At 51.6% G+C, this 17,954-nt stretch overlaps 1 protein-coding gene and 1 long non-coding RNA gene across 13 annotated transcripts in view; one reads left to right on the plus strand and one right to left on the minus strand.

Annotated features, from left to right (window-relative positions):
* Kyat1 (kynurenine aminotransferase 1) overlaps window positions 1–17,954 on the minus strand; it is a 35,888-nt gene that overhangs the window by 1,753 nt on the left and 16,181 nt on the right. For 5 of the 12 annotated variants that reach the window (XM_078048365.1, XM_078048369.1, XM_078048366.1 and 2 more), the window contains 10 exons: window positions 10,426–10,497; window positions 8,619–8,768; window positions 6,186–6,244; window positions 2,999–3,146; window positions 1,919–2,068; window positions 1,755–1,841; window positions 1,397–1,525; window positions 874–994; window positions 293–369; window positions 78–167 (listed from right to left, as the gene is read on the minus strand). In XM_078048365.1, coding sequence (XP_077904491.1) covers window positions 78–167; window positions 293–369; window positions 874–994; window positions 1,397–1,525; window positions 1,755–1,841; window positions 1,919–2,068; window positions 2,999–3,146; window positions 6,186–6,244; window positions 8,619–8,666 — 909 coding nt within the window. In that variant the 5' untranslated portion in view covers window positions 8,667–8,768; window positions 10,426–10,497. The remainder of the gene's footprint in view (window positions 1–77; window positions 168–292; window positions 370–873; window positions 995–1,396; window positions 1,526–1,754; window positions 1,842–1,918; window positions 2,069–2,998; window positions 3,147–6,185; window positions 6,245–8,618; window positions 8,769–10,425; window positions 10,498–17,954) is intronic. The other 7 variants (XM_078048367.1, XM_078048375.1, XM_078048374.1 and 4 more) reach the window with 6 other exon arrangements.
* Window positions 990–1,393, plus strand: LOC144377377 (uncharacterized). Its single transcript, XR_013438341.1, has 2 exons — window positions 990–1,186; window positions 1,276–1,393. It is a non-coding gene; the product is annotated as an uncharacterized LOC144377377 (long non-coding RNA).

Consider the following 17,954-nt stretch of genomic DNA (forward strand, 5'->3'; position numbering starts at 1 on the left):
ACTGGAGCCGGTCCGCCCATTTTCATTTGTCCTTGTGAACACCCCCTGCCCACAAAGGGTGCCCTGCTCCTCCTCACCTGGCTTTGCGTGGGACAGTGGAAGATGGAGTTCTGGTGCACAGTCCGCAGGTGCCTCATGATATGATCTGGGCCTAGGACCCAGCCCACCTGGATGGGGACACAGGTAGGGAATGAAGCTTCCCGGGCCCTGGCCACAGGCTCTCTCAGCTCCCAGGCCTGGCTCTCCTGCTGAGGACTGGGTGGGAGGCTGCCCCGTACCCACAGGGACTCACCTTCCAGCCTGTGGCACTGAATGTTTTCCCAGCACTGCCGATGGTCAGGGTCCGGGCCCACATGCCAGGGAGGCTGGCTGTCCAAAGTTAAAGACAGGCTGCTGGGATGGGCAAGGGCAGGAGCAGGTGGCCTGGCTCTGGGGAAGCACAGGCTTTCTACTCCCAGGACTCAGGGAGGGAGGGGTAGGACTGGGGGTTGAGCCTAGACCCCTCGTACTTTCTTGATAAGCCCTCTGCCACTGAGCTACATGCCGGTCCTTTTTATTTTTTATTTACTTTTGAGTCAAGTCTGACGGAGTTGCCAATTCTAGCCTTGAACTCAGGACCCTCCTGCCTCAGTCTCTGGAGTAGATGGGATTGCAGGTGGGACCCAGGCCAAGGACCTATCAAGGATTTATTTAATCTTATGCTCAAGACAACCTCAGAGGTAGATGATACTGTGACCTTCCTTCTAGGGTGGTGAAGTCACTGCCCAAGATCATATCACCTACACAGCCCCACAGCCCCTTCTTGGTCCCTGGTTTAAGTGACAGGCCTGTGCTCCCAGCTTGGCCTCGAGGCCCACCCCCAGCCCGGCTCACCAATGCTGATGTGCTGGAGCCCGTCATAGACCAGCCACTGGTACACCTCATCCGCGATGCAGAGCACGTCATGCTGCTGGCACAGCCTGGCCACCAGCTCCAGCTCTGCCTTGGAGAACACCTGCAGGGACCCAGGGGTGGCACAGGTCTGCAGCCGGTACCATGCCCAAATGCAAAGTCCTGCTCAGACAGAGGGCTTGTGGCCATGCTGGCTGCTGGGGGCTTTCCTGCACCATCCCATCAAACCTCTGCTGCACCGACCCTGTGAGATGGTCCCTCAGGTTCCTATTTACAGTTGAGGAAATGCTGAGAGGCAAGTCACTGTCCCCACCAACCCACCCTTCACCTCCCTGAGATTCTTGCCCCTTTCTTTCCCTGGGACTCTGGCACCTCCATCCTCAGGTCACGGCGGGCAACCCTCCCACTCCACAGATGAAGAAACTGAGGCCCCGAGGAAGCTCGTCAGGAAGAGCCGGGACTTGAATGCAGGTGGAGGGTCCCTGAACAGAGCTGTCCCAGGTACCTTTCCCAGGGGGTTGTTGGGTGTGTTGAGGACCAGGGCTTTGGTCCGGGACGTGAACTTGCTGGCCAGTTCTGTGGGGTCCAGCCGCCAGTTGCTGCTGGAATCCAGCTCCCCATCCTGGGTGGGGCTCTGCAAGAGGAGGTGGGAAGGGTGGCTATAGTTACCCCCTGACATTTAAGTCCCCTCCTTGGGCATCTGCCCCCTCCACCTCCTCCCTGGGGCTCTGGAGGCCACTACACCTCCCAGCCCACAGGACCTGGTCTCCTTCACTTGTGTCCTTTCTGACCCATCTCCCTGGGCCCAGTCCCACCCAGTCCGTGGGTCCCTGGGCCCACCACACCCCACACGACATCCTTACCGGCTTCAGGGACACAAACACAGGGCGACCCCCAGCCATCAATGTCATGGGCTCATAACAGTCAAAAAAAGGTTCGATGATGATGACCTGGGACAAGGATCAGATCACTGTGGTCAGCACTGCTCTGACCCCTCACCCCACCCAGCCCGAGTCATGTCACCCACCTCGTCTCCTTCGTCCACCAGGGCCTGGAAGGCTGTGAACAGGGCCCCGTAGGCACCCACGGTCACCAGCACGTTCTCAAGTGGGTCCAACTCCTGTCCCAGCAGCTTCCCAAAGAAACTTGCCAGGATCTTTGTCAGGGGTGGGTAACCCTGCAGGACAGCAGGGTCAGCCCTCCAGACTCAACCCTAGGCAACTCTAGCACCTTCTAGTGTAGTCCTCAGGGCAAAGCCAACTCCTGGGGATGAGCTCTCTCTCTTTCTCCACCAGCCTCTGCCAATGAGCCTCTTCTGATCTGGGTCCCTGCCTGGGACTGGCATGTGGTGGGAAGGTGGACAGAGGGCCTTCCTTGGCCAGCACAGGGTGGCAGGGCCCAAAGCCGTGGAGACTACACCTCCCGTGTGGGTCAGGGAGTTAAAAAGCACATCTGTGCTCATCAGATCCTCCCAGCAGCCTTGCAAGACTAGGAATGTTGGTGCACCCCTATAATCCCAGTGATTCAGGAGGCTGAGGACAGAGGATCACAAGTTTGAGGTCAGCCTGAGAAATTTAGCAAGACCTTGTTCCAAAATAAAAAATAGAAAGGGACTGGGGATGCGGCTCAGAGATAAAGTGCTTCTGGGTTGCATTCTTAGTACAACAACAACCAAAAGACAGATATTTGATACATAGAAAAATAGACACCCAGAAAGAGAAAATGACTTGGCTAAAGTCACATACGGGTGAAGCAGAAATAGGTCTTTATTTTGCAGCTTTTGAAGCACCTAACTTTGGGGGAAGATTGGATCCATGTGCTTGTGGACACAGAAAACACCCAAGGCTGGGCGGGGCTGGGGCTCGCGGGAGCTGCTCCCATGTGCCATCTCCTCTACGGTGCCTGCCCACCCCCTTGGTTATGACTGGCTTCGGGTCTGCCTTCCCCACTAGGCCATGAGGCACAGGGCCTGGGACAGAATAGGTCAGTAAACCCTGAACCATGGCCAGATTGAATTCCCTGCTCTCCGCCCTGCCCCATGATCTCTCCACCAGCTGGTCATTCCCTCTGGCTCCCCAGGCCCCCCAAGAGAGACCAGTAAACTCACAAAGGCCATGGTGTACTGGTTGAGCATGAAGTCCCCGCTGACGGCCTGCTGAAAAGCTTCCACAGCAAAGTCTGGGGGTGGGAAGTTGGGGAAGCCCTGGCCCAAGTTCACAGTTTCATACTCTTTGGACAGATCGATAAACTCCACCCTGGGGACAAACAGAGAGTTGGTCCCAGATCACCCCTCTACCCTGCTGGACTTCTGTTTCCAGGCCAGAGTGAGCATGCCTAGGCCCGATGGCGAAACCTGGACAACTGGCATCTGCCTCCAACCTGTAGACCTGCCTGGGGTCACAATTGGTCCCATTAGTCGACGAGAGATGGACCAGACACTGTGGCGAGCACACGGGTCAGCAAGGAGGATGTCAAGCTTCCCTGACCATGACCCAGGGGAAGAAATGTTGTTCCCATCCCAAACACTGCAGAGTATGAAGGACCACAGCCACACTGTTTTCTGTCCTTCCCCGCCCTACCCTGTTTAAAAACAGCCTTTGAGTGGGCAGGAGATGGGGCTCAGTGGTACTTCTGCCTAGCACGCACCAGGCCCTGGGTTCCATCTCTAACACTGGGGGTGGGGTGAGATAAATAAATAAACAAAAATAACAAGAACACCTGTGGAGACCCGCCAAGCAATTGCTTAACTCATTATTGGATGTGTCCACGGTATAGTGTGAATGCCCTGACCACATAGGACCTCTGAGGCACACCCTCTGGGCCACTCTGGGGACAGAGCTGACAAGGTCTTCCAAGTACCACAGGCACAACCAGCCTATATCTATCTATGTATCTATCTATGTGTCCATCTATCTATCTATATATCTATCTATCTATATATGTGTGTGTGTATATATGTGTATGTATGTATATATATCTGTATGTATAACTCTAAGTAATCTTTACTCCACTCTGGTCAGAATAGGGTCCTGCCAGCCTATTTATGCAAATTTAGATATCATTTATATCTAAAATCTGTCATCTTCCATCAAGTTCCACAATGCCTCTGGAGGCCCAGAGTTGCTAGGGCTCAGAGTGGGGAGTGACAGGCCCAGAGTCACACAGCAGCAAATGGTAGACCCAAAATTGGAAGGAGGATATTCCATGGTGGTTGGCACAGGGGATGTGAGGTTCAAAGGCTCCCGGGGGACAGGCTGCCCTCTTGTCTCTTCTGGCATCTCACAGAGCTGGATGCTACCTTATTGGCAAGAGAGCCTTGTGACTGCCCAGACCGCTCCCAAGAGGCTGAGGGGGCAGCCCAAGGATCAGGCCTCTGCAGCACCAGCCTAGATGGCAGCCAGCAAGGCAGGGCTCTGGGCCCAGATCCTGTTCCCAATGCCATGGGGCATCCAAGGGGAAGAAGGGGTTCAAGACCTTTGTAAAAACAAAATGCTATACATGGAAGTCTGGAAGAAAAACTGGTTCCAGATTTTTGATTTTTTTTTTTCTGGTACCAGGGAATGAACCCAGGGAACACTCACCACCGAGCCACATCTCCAGCCCTTTCTTTGTATTTTATTTAGAGACCAGTCTCACTGAGCTGCTTAAGGCCTATTTAATGGATAAGGCTGGCTTTGAACTCCCAATCCTCCTGCCTCAGCCTCCAGAGCCTCTGGGATTACAGGTGTACACCTCTCACCTAGCTTGGTTCCAATTTTTGTGAAAAAAAAAATTGTTTTTCTTTGAGCACCAACAGCACAAGTGTTATTCAATGGTGTTTGTGGCGTGTGTTTTAAGAGATTGGGTCAATTTTTTTTTTATATGGAGGACTGAACCCAGGGGTACTTTACCACTGAGCTACAACTCAAGAGTTTTGGGAAAGTCCTTGCTAAATTGCCATGGTTGGTCTTGAACTTGAGATTCTCCTGCCTCAGTCTCCCCTGTTGCAGGGACTGCTGGTGTGGCCCCCGTAATCCTTACACATCTTTTTACTGCATTCATTATATCACTGGTAGCAATAGGAACATGGAGCCTTCATATTCAGGAGAAGTTAAAGAAGAAAAGGATATTGGGCTTGGGATATAGCTCCGTGGTAGAGCACTTGCCTAGCATGTGTGAGACCCCAGGTGCAATCCCCAGCATCACACACACACACACACACACACACACACACACACACACACACACTCACATACACACAGAACAAAGGAAGAGCAGCTGGGGACAGAGCTCAGCTGGCAGAGTGCTGGTCTCGAATGCACAAGGCCCTAGTTCAATCCCCAGCACCACAAAAACAACAACAACAACAAAAAAAAAAAAAAAAACAGAACAAAGGAAGAAGAAGAAAGAGAAAAAAGCCTTGGGAAAGGCTGGTGAAAAGCTCTGGATCATCCTCCCTTAGATGATCTGACTCCATGGCAAGTGCCGAAGAGTGAAAGGTGGCCTCAGGTACCCGGTGGAGGACTAGCTTCAGGACCTCCTTGCTCCCAGGATACCAAAATCAGCAGAAGCTCAAGTCCCTTAAATAAAAGGGCACAATATCTGCACAGAATCTAGGTGTGTCTTCCCGTGCACTTTTTCAGGGCAGGACCTCAAACGTGCTAGGCAGGTGCTACACCCAGACCCACACACCCAGCCCCTCCCAGATACTTTGTTTTTTTATCTTATATATTTATTATTTGTTTGTTTGCAGTGCTGGGCATGGAACCCAGGGTCTCCAGCATGTTAGGCAAGGACTCCACCACTGAGCTTGACTTCCAGCCCCCTGGGTACTTCAGATCATCTCCACATTACCAACCCTAACACCAGGGAGGCTGGCATCCTGTATTGTTGGGGAGCAATGGCAAGGACAAAGTCTCAACATGATTGGTACAAATATAATTTTGAAAATTACTTTTGATTTGCACTTGGTTGAATCTGTGGGCATGTGGAGGCCACTGATTCGGACACTCTGCTGTGACCCCGGGAAAGCCCTCTGCCCGTGCCTGGGTCAGTGATTATTGCTATTATACACAGCTGCCTTCTCTGCCCAGGGAGGTATATTTTCTTCTCTTGGGAGAGGGGAGCTAAGCTCAGAGCAGGTATGTGCCTGTCCCAGCCCATGGCCCAGTAGGGCAAAGCTGAGATTCGAGACTAAGCCTCCTCTGTTGGTGGTAGCTGCCACCTGTACTGCGTACCCCTGAGTTACTGTGACCAGGGATGGCCAACCCACGCCCGAGGGGACCCCCACAAGCTTCCCAGGCCCTCCAGCTCACCAGGGGTTGTATTCCAATCCATCCAGCCTTCGAGCAGGGAGTCGTTTGGACATGGTGAGCTGGGGACAGAGCAAGTGAGGGTCAGCATCACAACCTTCCAGGTGCAGTCACTGTGGAGAGATCTTCTGGCCACAGCCGTGTCCTCCTTCCTGGAGGACCTGTGCTCCCAGGTGGCCAGGCGGCTCCACCTCCTCCCTTCTGTTCCTCCTACCTTCTGGGAAGGCTTCTCTGCCATCCCCCAGCCCCAGGTCCCCCGTCTGCAGAGGCTGCCTGGGTCACACATGGAGCCCTGGCTCCCAGGTCCCAAGGCAGAGGCCTCATGCAGCCGGGTTACTTTGACCCAGGAGGGGCCGAGGCTGAGGAGGGTAGGAGGCTGGGAGGACAGCAGCACTCACAGGGGTTTTGCCGAGCTCTTCCAGCTAATTCCCAGAAGGACCCGCCTGGGCCCATTTCACAGATGAGCCAACAGAGGGGGTGGGGGAGTGATGTGTTCAGGGTCACAGCTGACTGCCCAGTTGGACCCCAGGCCATGTTCCAGCTCACTCAGACCTGGGAGGGCCTCAGGGTCCTCATCCAGATCACACTGTTCTCCCTGGATCCTTCCAGGCCAGCTCCCCGCTGTCCACAGGTGTCAGACTGTCCCAGGCTGATATCCACCCTGCTCAGCCCGCCTTGATAGGAAGCCGCTCCTCCTGGCCTCACCCTCCCCTCAGTACAGCAGAGTGGGGCTGCGTGGCAGGGAACTCCTGTCCTGGGGGCTCGCCGTCCCAGGTGGCTGGTGGGTTGGGAGCCGCCTGCCAGGGCCAATAGTGACAGCTGCTGTGGGCCCAGATGTCTTCAGTCCCCACAGCGTCCATCCCTCTAGAACCACCTGATAATCCCCACCTGCCAGATGAAGATGCGAGGCCCAGAGGCTCAGGGACTGGCTGCAGGTCAGAGAAGCCAAGACCCTGTCAGCAGCAGGGGCCCTGGACCAGCTGTGCAGTGCCTGGCCCCTCCCCAGTGGGTTACACTGTCCCTTGGCTGAGTCCCTGACACCATGGCCAGGCCTAGCACTCAGCGCACCTCAGAATCATTGGCCACGAGGGAGACGCACACCAGGAACCACCGGCTGCAGCCAAGATGGTGCTGGTGACTGTCTTTGGTCAGTTTACCAGATATATTTCATTGTCTGATGAATAACTATTATTTTCCAAATTTTCTACAATAACCTTTAGCTTTAGTGATTAAAAAATGTGGGAAAGGGGCTGGGGATGTGGCTCAAGCGGTAGCGCGCTCGCCTGGCATGCGTGCGGCCCGGGTTCCATCCTCAGCACCACATACCAACAAAGATGTTGTGTCCGCCGAGAACTAAAAAATAAATTAAAAATTTTAAAAAATGTGGGAAAAATATGGGAGACAACACATTTTAGAAAAATGTTTACTGATATACACTGATATCAATAAAATAGTCTAGAACACAGTGTGTGGAGAGGTCTATGGTCTTTTTCAGGATGAAAAAAACCTTAATAAATCTTTCTATCCACAGAAATGTTTTCCTGTGACCATATATAAATAGGAGAAACTTTTGGGAAGGAAATTTATCAAAATGTTCACCAAGCGTCTCTCAAGGAGTGGGATGATGAGTGATTCTGGTTCATGGGTGTGTTTCTCTGTTTCTCAGTTATCCTGGTGGTGGGCACATTATTGGGTTCTGATAAACATATTTTGTCACTCTGCAACATCTCTGAACGTGGCTGTGACCTTATAATCGCTAATTAGGGAGCATTTTCCCTGGCAAGTTCATAAAGTCCCAGCACATCTTCCAATTGACAGCATCTTGGGTTCAGTGACATGTGGAGTTACTTTTGAACTGGGGATGTGTTCTATAAAGAGGGTAAAGTGAGGCGAGTCAGGGGCAGTGGGGAGGAGGGGGGGTGTTGGGAGACAGACCTTGGAGTGAGGGCACTAGGCAGGGCTGGTGGGGGAGGAGTAGGGCGCAGGGCACAGACTGCCAGGGAGAGGAACAGAGCTGAGGGGAGTTCAGTGGGTTTAGGAAGGAGGTGGAAATCATGGAGATTCCAGAAACGTGGCGTGCTCAAGGGAGTGGCCTTCAAGTGTGGCACTCAGTACTGGGATAAACGAATGCCTGTTCTTATGCTTTACAAATAACAGTCATTCAATCAACATTTATGGAGCACCTACTGTGTATCAGGTACTGGGCTGGGCACCGGGGATGATCGGGAGGCAGCAGCAGCACCCAAGCTGACCACCCAGATGCACAGCTACGAGGCCTAGAGCAGGGTAGCAGGAGCCAGGCAGGGCAGACAGCCAGGCTGCAGTCAGGGAAGGCTTCCTGAGGGAGCAGGCTCACGCACAACCTTGAAGCCAGGACCTCGCCAGATCCCAGGAGCCGGGGCCATGCAGGGGCAGGTGCTGGGAGAGGGCACTTACAGAGTGGTGCAAGCACCGGGTGAGCGAGGCTCCGGCCTTCCTGAACATGCCTCCCAGGGCCACGGGGCGCTGCTGACTTCTCCTCAGGGGCAGAGGAGAGAGGAAGAGCACGCCAGGCCAGAAGCTCAGCACTTGGGTCCTACACACAGTCTAACAAAACAGCATGTCACTGTGCCAGACACGTGCCAGAGCACTCCGCTGCAGGATTATATATACCACAGGGTCCTCTGGACAACCCTCCCGCACACACGTGTACACACACAGTTACACACATATCAGAAACCAGAGTGATCTTTAAAAGTTCAAATCAGCTTCAGTGCAGAAGTGACCCAGTGAGGAGCACTGATAGAAGGTGAGACGGTTGGGGAGCATGAAGGTGAGACAGAGGAGGGGACAGTGGAATAAGCCCCTGGGTGCAATAAGTGATTACCCTTTGTGGCACAATCTGGTGCCTCTCCACCCTTGGGCTTTGCTCCCAGACCCACCAGGAGACCCTAAAAACACCACAGAAGCGAACGCTTGCAAAGATGAAGCCCTCACCAGGGAACAATCCAGACAAACCCTCTGACTTCACTTTTGTTTTTTTGGTACCAGGGATTTAATCCGGGGGCGCTTAACCACTGAGCCACATCCCCAGACCTTTTTTATATTTTAATATGGACATGGGGCTGGGGATGTGGCTCAAGTGGTAGCGTGCTCGCCTGGCATGCGCGGGGTGCTGGGTTCGATCCTCAGCACCACATACCAACAAAGATGTTGTGTCCATTGAAAACTGAAAAATAAATATTAAAAATAATTCTTTCTCTCTCCCCCCCCCCCGTCTTAAAAAAAATATATATGGACAGAGCCTCGCTAAGTTGCTTAGGGCCTTGCTAAGTTGCTGAGGCTGGCCTCAAATTTGCAATTCTCCTGCCTCGGCCTCCTGAGCTGCTGGGATCATAGGTGTGTGCTACCTCGCCCAATAGCTTCACTTCTTTTGATACAACTTAAAAATCACTGACTTAGGAGGTCACTGAGCTGGGCAATACGGGATTAGATTCCTCACGGCTGGTTGAGGATCACACCTCTGACACGTGGGTCCTGACAACAGTTGCCAGGTTACTTTTCAGGGACTTGAAGGCTGCTTTGACTCCTGGGCCTGCCGATGGGTGGTGGGTGACTGCAATGGCATCTCTGTCTTCATGTTACATCTGTCACTTTGCTGCCTTAACCTTTGGGATTGATTCTACTGGGCCCTGCACGTGGCCATGTGGGCATGTGGGTTGCGGGCTGGCACTGGTGTGTGTTTTCTCGTGCTTTCTCAGCAGCTACAGTAGCCCAAGTCCTTTGGATCCATTGTAAGGCCCAGGGAGAGCCACAAGGCCAGGACATTTGCACAGGAGGATGGCACCAGCTACACTAGGAAATGTCAACTGTGACCACCTGGTGGTCCAAATTTCATGCAAGAAGAAACATCTTTTGGATCTGGAAATTACCAAAACTCTATCACTCTCGCAAGCCAATGAAAGGCTGTTCTCCCTGTGTCTGGAGAGCAGCCTGGCCCCTTGGTCAGGATTGTCTCCCCCTAGCTGAAGTCCCAGTTACCCGCTTTGGCAAAGGCCCAGCTAAAGCCCTGCCTGTGTGTTTGTGCCTGTGTGTGACAAGATTTCATTTCTTAAAAAAAAAAAAAGCAAGGGGAATAAAAGTCAGTGTAGATGAAATAAGAGTTAACAGAAAAGCCACAGGAAGCAAGAAAGGACGCGCCCAGCTGGAGGACAGGTGCATAAATGAACGGAGGAGAACTGACAATGCGGGAATCAACTCTCACCTGTGCGGTGATGTGAGGAGGGTGGCGGGAGAGTGACCTCGACAAGTGCTGCGGGCTCAATTGACAACAAACCTGGAAGGAAACTACAGTCAGGCCAAAGGAAGGCGTTTGCAGGTTTGAGAGGCACTGCAGCATCCAGGGCCTGGGTTCTGAGCACAGAGGAGAAGGGTGGAATTTTAAAAGGCCAAGCCTGCAGCTGCCCAGCTGCTTCACGGCAGGACGGTGGAGAAGGCCTAGGGTGCGCTGCTGCGCGAGGATCTGTGGGGAGGCACTGCTGCTCAGCGGCTGCAGGAGCGGCGGGCTTAGGCGAGGGCCCAGGATGCGCAGTTGCTGTGCTGTGGCCCAGTTCACAAATACTGAGGGGAGCACACGCATGGGCTCCAGTCCCTCAAAAGCTCCTTGGCTTTATTTTGGGGATGCTAAATCAAAGTGCAACCTTTTAAAAAAAATTTATAGTTGTAGATGGGCAGAATGTCTTTATTTTATTTTCTTCATTTTTATGTGGTGCTGAGTATCAAACCCAGTGCCTCACACATCCTAGGCAAGTGCTCTGCCACTGAGCCCCAGCCCCAGCTCCCTCCTTTTTTTTTTTTAGCATTCTAATCCTAGGTTTATTCAATACATTTAAATCATTCTAGACAACAAAGTACAAATACAATCTTATCTAAAATGCCACAAAGTTATAAAACTCAAAACAAATTTTATAGTACGGACTGTGCAATAAGAGAGAGAGAGAGAAAAAAAAAAGCAGTGTACACGTTGCCAAGGTGTCCTGCAAGACCACGGTGAATATCAGTCAGAAGAGGGGGTTCTGTAATGTCCTTCTAGAGCTGGCTCTCACCTTGCTCACCAATTTCAATGTGTAAGGGATAGGTGGGGCAGGGGGGGTGCGGGAGGACGGAAAGACAGCACCATTAATAGAAACTAACAGGTGGGGGGACCACCCTGAAGGCTGGAGGAGAATTCAGGCAGCAGGCAGTGGGTGGGGGTAAGGCCAGGTCTACCAGGAATGGTGGATTGGTCTCCTTTCCTGTGGACATAGCACATCAACAGCAAGGGCACAACCAGGTTTGCCAGACTGGCTCAGGTCATCTGTGAAGAGGCTGGGCCACACTGCCATCTGGAAGCTTTCCCAGCCCTTTTTATTGTCTTGAGACAGGGTCTCACTAAGTTGCTAAGGGCCTCACTAAATTTCTGAAGCTGGCTTTGAACTTGCCATCCTCCTGCCTCAGCCTCCTAAGCTGCTGGGATTACAGGTGTGCACCACCACACCTGACTCCTATACTTTACTCTAAAAAATGAACTGTGTGTGGATCACCAGACTCAATGTTTGAACTGAGACAGTAACATTCTGTGACCCTGTGAAATATACATTTGGTCTCCCTCCTAGTTTCCTCCAACTCTTCAAAGCAATAGTATCTTTTTGTGTGCTACTGAGTTGACCAATGGCTGGAAGCCCCTGGGTAGCTTCAGAAGAGGGGCTGCTCACCAGAAAGACCACAGCAGCACTAGCAGGCTGGTTTCAATCCCATCCCTTGAGCTTGGAGGAGAGTAAGCAGTTGAAGGCTAAGTTGATGGCCAAGGGCGAATGGCCTAAACAATATATTTTTTTTTTTTTAGTAGATGGACATGATGCCTTTATTTTCTTTATTTATTTTTATATGATGCTGAGGATTGAACCCAGTGCCTTACACATGCTAGGCAAGTGCTCTTCCACTAAGCTATAGCCCCAGCCCCTGGACATAAAGGTTTTAAGATATATCCAGGACTTGCTTCAAAACTACCCAGATGGAAGAACTGGGAAAATAGCTGGGGTACAGCAAAGTGAGATGAGCCATGAATTGAGGTTTGGGGGCCATTATATTCTCTCCCTTTGTATCTGTTGGAAATGCTACATATCCATGAGGAGGAAGGCAGAGCCACAATGTGGAAGGAGCCCGGGACCCTGGTGATGGAGGAAGCAAGGTTCACCTCTAGACTGAGGTTATGGGAGTGGGGAAGGAGGGGGAAGGAGGGGGAGGGAGTGGGGAAGGAGGGGGAAGGAGGGGGAGGGAGGGGGAAGGAGGGGGAGGGAGGGGGAAGGAGGGGGAGGGAGGGGGGAGGGAGGGGAAGACATCAAATTTTGGATCTTGTTTAAGCCGTTGGCTCCATTAACAGCCAGTTGAGGTTTAACTGATGTGCCCTATTGAGGCCTGCAGCCAAAAGCCACTCCAGAGAGCACTACTGTGTCTGAACAAGCTGCAGTGAGGGTAAACGCAACACAGGCTCCACCCTTTTTATTGCCCAGAGGGTGTTGGAACTTATAAAATTTGAACTTCGGTTGAATGCTTGAGGGAGGAGAAAACCCAGGGTTTTCTCTGAATGACAGGGATAATTTAGGGTTGGGCACCTCAACGTATTTTATTTATAGGAATGGCTGGCTGTAGGGAGGCTGCAGCTGTGATTGGTAGAAGCAGCTGTCACTTACTTAAGCCTGGGTGTTTGGGACTGTGTGCCTTGACAGCGTTCATGGTTGTCTGTGTTTGGATGGGATTACTCAGCATGGCCATGGGGTGGCCTTGTCTGATGCTGATGTTCTGGGCAACTGCTCATGTTCAACAGGAAAGCACAGTCCTAACTGTGGGTGCCAGGCGGCTTTTCTCCTCCTGAACTCTTGCACGAAGAATAAAATCCAGAGCCCTGGGATGGGGGATCCAGGTTCCATCCCCAGCATTGCAAAAGCAAGACAAAAACAACAACAAAAACCAAACCAATCCACAGAGCTGGATGAGATCTCAGGGGGGGCCATGGGTCCCACCTCACTTCCTGTGGCCGTCCCACTTTGTCGCTGCTTCCAGGCATGCTGTTCCCCAATACCCATTGCTCTATAGCCATCAGCAAGTCCTTCTGTAGAGGGCCAGGCAGGTGGCAGTGGATCTGGCTGTGGGCGGTAGTGTGCCCACCCTGTACCGGGGCGAGAGACCCCTCATGTCATAGCCAGACATGATGGAGCCTGTGCCATGCTCTGGCAGTAGAGCTGAATCACCAGTGGCATTTGGTGAGAGCCCCCCGCCCTCCTCTCCATGCTGGATGGAATGAGTCGCTACAGGGAGGCATTTGGACCTCGTGGATTTGGGCAAGAGTCTGGAGAGGTGGGAGACCGCGATGGGCCTGGGCTGTTAATGGAGCCAACGGCTTAAATGAGATCCAAATTTTGATGTTTCCCCCTCCCTCCCCCTCCCTCCCCCTCTCTCCCCTCCCTCCCCCTCTCTCCTCCTTCCTCCCCCTCCCTCCCCCTCCCTCCCCCCTTCTTCCGCACTCCCATAACCTCAGTCCAGAGGTGAACCTTGCTTCCTCCATCACCAGGGTCCCGGGCCCCTTCCACATTGTGGCTCTGCCGTCCTCCTCATGGATATGTAGCATTTCCAACAGATACAAAGGGAGACAATATAATGGCCCCCAAACCTCAATTCATGGCTCACCTCACTTTGCTGTACCCCACCTATTTTTCCAAAGAACAGAAGCAATGGTACAATCCATTCTGTGAATTCTACTAGTGTGACTCTGAAACTCCTCCATGGAGAGGTGGCATCTTGTTCCCCCTCCCATGACACTGGGGGCAGCTCTGTGACTGCCCTGGCCTAGAGCGGGCCAGCTGTAACAGGTGTGGCACCCAAGGCTTGTGTGAAACAATGCCTCTCACGCCTGCCCTGCTCTCTTGGCACATTCACTCCTGAACCTGGCCATCATGCTTGAGAAAGTCCAAAGGGCCTGAGGAAGGCCCACGTGGAGAGGAAACCAGGCCCGGGCCAAGTCCCTTCCTGGCTAACAGAGAGCTCCAAGTTGCCCGAGACTCGGGAGCTGTCTTGGAAGTGGACTCTCCACCCGGGTCGAGGCACCCCTGCTGACGCCACGTGCAGCAGCAATGAGCTGGCCAAGCTGCAGAGTTGAGAAGCACAGGGTTCAGGATGTTTGCAACGCAGCAACAGGTCGTTAGGTGGCAACAAGTTGTAAAATCAAGATTTTGTGATTAGAGCCACCTTTCTCCCAAGCAAGAAATAAACTTCTATCTTGCTGAAGCTGTTTTTATTTCAGATCTCTGCTGTTTGGTTGTGTTAGCTTCCATTGCTGTGACAAATCACCTGAGAATAATAACTTCAAGGAGGAACGACTTAATTTGGCTCCCAGTTTCAAAGGTTTCAGCCTGTGGTAACTTGGCTCTGTCGCTATGGGCCTTGCTGGCAGAAGGGCGAGGGGAAGGAAAGCCACCAGCTCATGGCAGCCAGAAAGCAGAGAGGGTGGGGTGTGCTGGGGACAAGATATAACCCCCCAGGACCCACTCCCTTCAACCAGGTCCCACCTCCTGCAGTTTCCACCCCTCCCCCAATAAAGCAAACAAATTCTGGATTCGTCAGCGGATCAATCCATGGATGAAGTCAGAGCCCTCAGATCCAATCACCTTCCTGAAGGCCTCTGGACCTGCTGCACTGGGGACCAAGCCTTCAAGACACGAAGCCCCTTGGAGACGTTCCATATCCAAGCCATAATACTGGCCACGCGTCTTAATGAATGTGCCACCTCAGGGCCTCTTCTGCCATTGCTGTCCCCTCTCCCTGGAGTGCTCTCTCCTGTGTGTCTGCAAGTTCCCTTCCTCATCAGAAAGCCTGCTCTGATCCCCCTGCATAAAATAGTGCCCTCATCTGCAGCTCCTTTGCTGTTCTCTTTCTCTGTAGCCCGCATCACCACCTGCCATTATGCCGTCTATTTCTGTGTGTTTCTTCATTGCTCGTGTCCTTTGCTCCAACACAAGGTGCCAGAAGACCGGAATTGGTCTGCCCTACTTACTACAGTCCCCAGCAGCAGCCTGGCATGTAGCAGTGCTCAGTAAACCTGGGCGGAATGATCCAAACACTCTGGCCTCTCAGATCCTCTTCTTCCTCTCACACGCTCATCCCCTGGGGCAGTGATTTGTGATCCCTTGAGACTCGGTGCCCTGTTTATTTACTTATTTTGGGGAATTGAACCCAGGGCCATGCATATGGCATGCACTCTGCCACCGAGTTACACCCTCAGTCCTCAACACCCTCTTTATACCAAATAGATCAAATGAGCAGGCCAAGCTGCAGAGTTGTCTCCTTTTCTCTCCTGAAATAATTTAAATACCCAATATAAGCTATGGATTCAGTTGCTTCTAGCCTGCATGGTTTCTAGGAGAGGATGCATATAATTCTAAGGCATCCTGTCTGCCCTCCTCCTTTCTTTTTTGTGGTGCTGGGGACTGAACCCAAGGTCTCGTGAAGGTTAGGTAAGTGACCTACCACTAAGCTATATCTCCAACCCCTCAAAAAATTTTTTTTCTTCATCTTCAACTTTCTGAGCTTTCAATATGATATGCCAAGATTTGGTTTTGTTTTGTTTGCATTTAAAAAATTTATTTATTTATCCTAATTTGTTATGTATGACAGTGGAATGCATTGAAATTCATATTAGAAATATACAGCACAATTTTTCATATCTCTGGCTGTACGCAAAGTATATTCACACCATTCGTGACTTCATACAAGTTCTTAAGGTAATGAGGTCCATCTCACTCCAACATCTTTTTGACACTCCTTGCCCGCTTCATTCCTTGCCCTCCCCTCTGCCCTATCTAAGTTAATCTAATCCTCCCATGCTCCCCCTCCCTATCCCACTATGAATCAACCAACCCTCTTATATCAGAGAAAACATTTGGAATTTGTTTTTTTGGGGGGGGATTGGCTAACTTCAGTTAGCATCATATTCTCCCACTCCATCCATTTACCTGCAAATGCCATGATCTTATTCTCTTTTATTGCTGAGTAATATTCCACTGTGTATATATACCACAGTTTCTTTATCCATTCATCCACTGAAGGGCATCTAGGTTGGTTCCTCAGTTTAGCTATTGTGAATTGTGCTGCTATAAACATTGATGTGGCTGTGTCCCTATAGTATGCTGTTTTTAGGTCCTTTGGGTATAAACCGAGGAATGGGATAGCTGGGTCAAAGAGTGGTTCCATTCCCAGATTTCCAAGGAATCTCCAAACTGCTTTCAGATTGGCTGCACCAACTTGCCGTCCACCAACAGTGTATGAGTGTGCCTTTCCCCCACATCCTCACCAACACTTATTGTTTGTATTGTTTGCATTTTTCCTGCCTGGTGTTCTGAGAGGTTCCTGGATCTTGGCGTCTGATGTTAACTTGGGAAAACTTCTCAGTCATTATTGCTGCAAGTATTGCTTCTGCTCCTTTCTCTTTTCCTTCTCCTCTGGCATTCCCCTTATATGTTACACCTTTCCTACTTGTCTCCCAGTTCTTGAATGTTTTATTCTGTTTTCTTTTTTATCCCCAGTGATTCTTCTCTTTGCTTTTCCATTTTCATTATTTCTGCTGCCATATCCTCAAGCTGAAAGGGTCTTTCCTCAGCTGGACCCAGGCTACTGAGGTAAGTAAATTATTCATACTGAGGTGAAGTCACTATTCATTTTGTTTTTTGAACCTGAGCATTTCTGTTGGATCTTCCCATTCCTCTACTTGTCTGTTCCTGCACATTGTCTTTCTTTTCCTTTTTCTTCCCCTGGAGCCCTTAGCATATCAGTCATGGTTGTTTGCAGCGCCTGGTCTAGCTTCTCAGGAGGGCAGGTCTTGTCAAGAAAATCAGAAGGGCTGGGGGTGTAGCTCGGGGGTAGAGAATACTCGGGCATATGTCAGAATTGTTACTTGTCCCCCTGCCAGAAGTAGGAAATTCCCCTCCAGTGCTCACGGTGGGGAACAGCAGGGCTCTGGGAGGCAGGGCTCACGATGCTGCTTCCCTTTAAACTTTTAAGTCTTAGACTTGCGCACACTGAGCCCCTAGAAATCCATCCATTTCAGCTCAGGGCGGCTCCTCGCTCTTTCTTGCCTGCCTTGCCCCCTGTGGGAGCTGCGGCTGAGGAGCCGTCGCTGAACCAAAGAAAAGGTACTTCCCGTGTGTGCGTCTTGGATGACCCTGGCGGGTTCAGTCGTGTGATCAACAGGATCTTACTGGGAAATGGGATCTTTGTGGATGAATCAATTCAAGACAAGGTCAAATTGGTTTAGGGTGGATCCTAATCCACCTGGTGTCCTTATAAGATGGGCAGGAGAGACACAGGCACACAGGAAAATGGCACGGGAAGATGGCCGAAGTGAGTGATGCACCTACTAGCCAGGGACGCCAGGGAAGGCTGAGGAAGCCAGAAGCTCAGGGAGGGGTATGGGAGAGATCCTCCGCCGGAACCGCACAGAAAGCACGCCCCTTTGATCCCTTGACTTTGGGCTCATAACCTCCAGTATGAGCACTGGGGAATAAATTTTAGTTGTTTAAAGCTACACACTTTAGAAAGCTGCTACTTTGTTAGGACAGCCCCAGGACATTAGTGCCAGGTCACTAGAGGGCTGAGTCCCAAAGGAAAAGATGTACTAGGCCAGAAGAATGGCAGGTGCAGGGGCTGGGGGCGGCCGGGAGCCGGTGGACTCAGGAACTGAGGTCACTGTGGAGCTCATCCTGT

The sequence above is a fragment of the Ictidomys tridecemlineatus genome, chromosome 4 (genome assembly GCF_052094955.1).
Source record: "Ictidomys tridecemlineatus isolate mIctTri1 chromosome 4, mIctTri1.hap1, whole genome shotgun sequence".
Taxonomy (NCBI): Eukaryota; Metazoa; Chordata; class Mammalia; order Rodentia; family Sciuridae; genus Ictidomys; species Ictidomys tridecemlineatus.